This window comes from Sphaeroforma arctica, assembly GCF_001186125.1.
Source record: "Sphaeroforma arctica JP610 unplaced genomic scaffold supercont1.475, whole genome shotgun sequence".
Taxonomy (NCBI): domain Eukaryota; class Ichthyosporea; order Ichthyophonida; genus Sphaeroforma; species Sphaeroforma arctica.
Window position 1 is genome coordinate 13,848 of NW_014040083.1, and position 1,039 is coordinate 14,886.

Here is a 1,039-nt window from a genome sequence, read left to right on the forward strand (position 1 = left end):
TAGTATATATAGAGAGATATATATATATATACACACACATATATANATATATATATATATATATATATATATATATATATATATAGTGATTGCTGCCTTGGTGCACGCAGTGCTGAAAAATCAATATAATCTATACACACAGAGGCCTAAACTACCTCAAAGTCGATCCGATCGGCAGGTGATACTCTTTCTCCCATCCAGCTGTGTATATCTCCTACCCCAAACACGGTCGCCGCAGAAGCGAACAACGTATGCCGTTCCGGCAGTGTAGCTGTGTGCATATTTGTGCTTTGCCTATGTCCTAACAAGCCCTTGTGTAGGTAACTCTCTAGGTGTTTCTTCTGGAACGAATTTAATTGGAATAGTTTATTCATCCATCCACCGTTTGTGAGTCTCCTACTGTGTGCTAGTGTACTTGCCTGTAGCCGCATTACTGTGCCTATTGCTGGTTTAGTCGTTCAACATAGAGTTGTTGAATTAGGTCTATTGGCCTAGAGAAGTGTGAGATATTGTCGTTGAAATTTACTACAAATGCCAGCAGAATTAATCCAAGTGCGTGTGTGTACAAATATACATTTCATTTACATGCATGAACAGACATACATTAACAAATTCTCATACTAAGGGGAACACGGTACATAGCGGATATTTAAATGATATTTATGCGTGATATATATACAATAGGCTTTAAAAAACAAGATCTGATGATGTGATTATTACGTTATATTACCACTTACCACCTTGTAAATGAACTCGACCGAAATACCGGCACTAAAATGTCATATCTTTAGGTTTTGATGATTACCATCATCGCTCCACAAATGGTAATATTTAAATAAATGGTATAGCAAGTCGAAAATCGCCTTCGCACAACCTGGCTGCTGCACAACACCATTGGTCATGTTGTTGCTGCACGCTGTGTATAAATGAAAAGAAAAGCAGTTACGAGACAAAGTCATCGCCTAACTGTATGTACTATGTGATTGATGTATATTCACATATAAATACACACACACACACCTCATACACGTATACACGC

General features: G+C 37.6%; 1 protein-coding gene across 2 annotated transcripts in view; it reads right to left on the reverse strand.

Annotated features, from left to right (window-relative positions):
* The window catches only part of SARC_06579, a 5,127-nt gene extending 4,458 nt beyond the window's left edge, over positions 1 to 669 (reverse strand). For both annotated transcript variants that reach the window (XM_014299503.1, XM_014299502.1), the window contains exon 1: positions 156 to 669. In XM_014299503.1, coding sequence (XP_014154978.1) covers positions 156 to 431 — 276 coding nt within the window. In that variant the 5' untranslated portion in view covers positions 432 to 669. The remainder of the gene's footprint in view (positions 1 to 155) is intronic.
* Between the last annotated feature and the right edge of the window lie 370 nt (positions 670 to 1,039).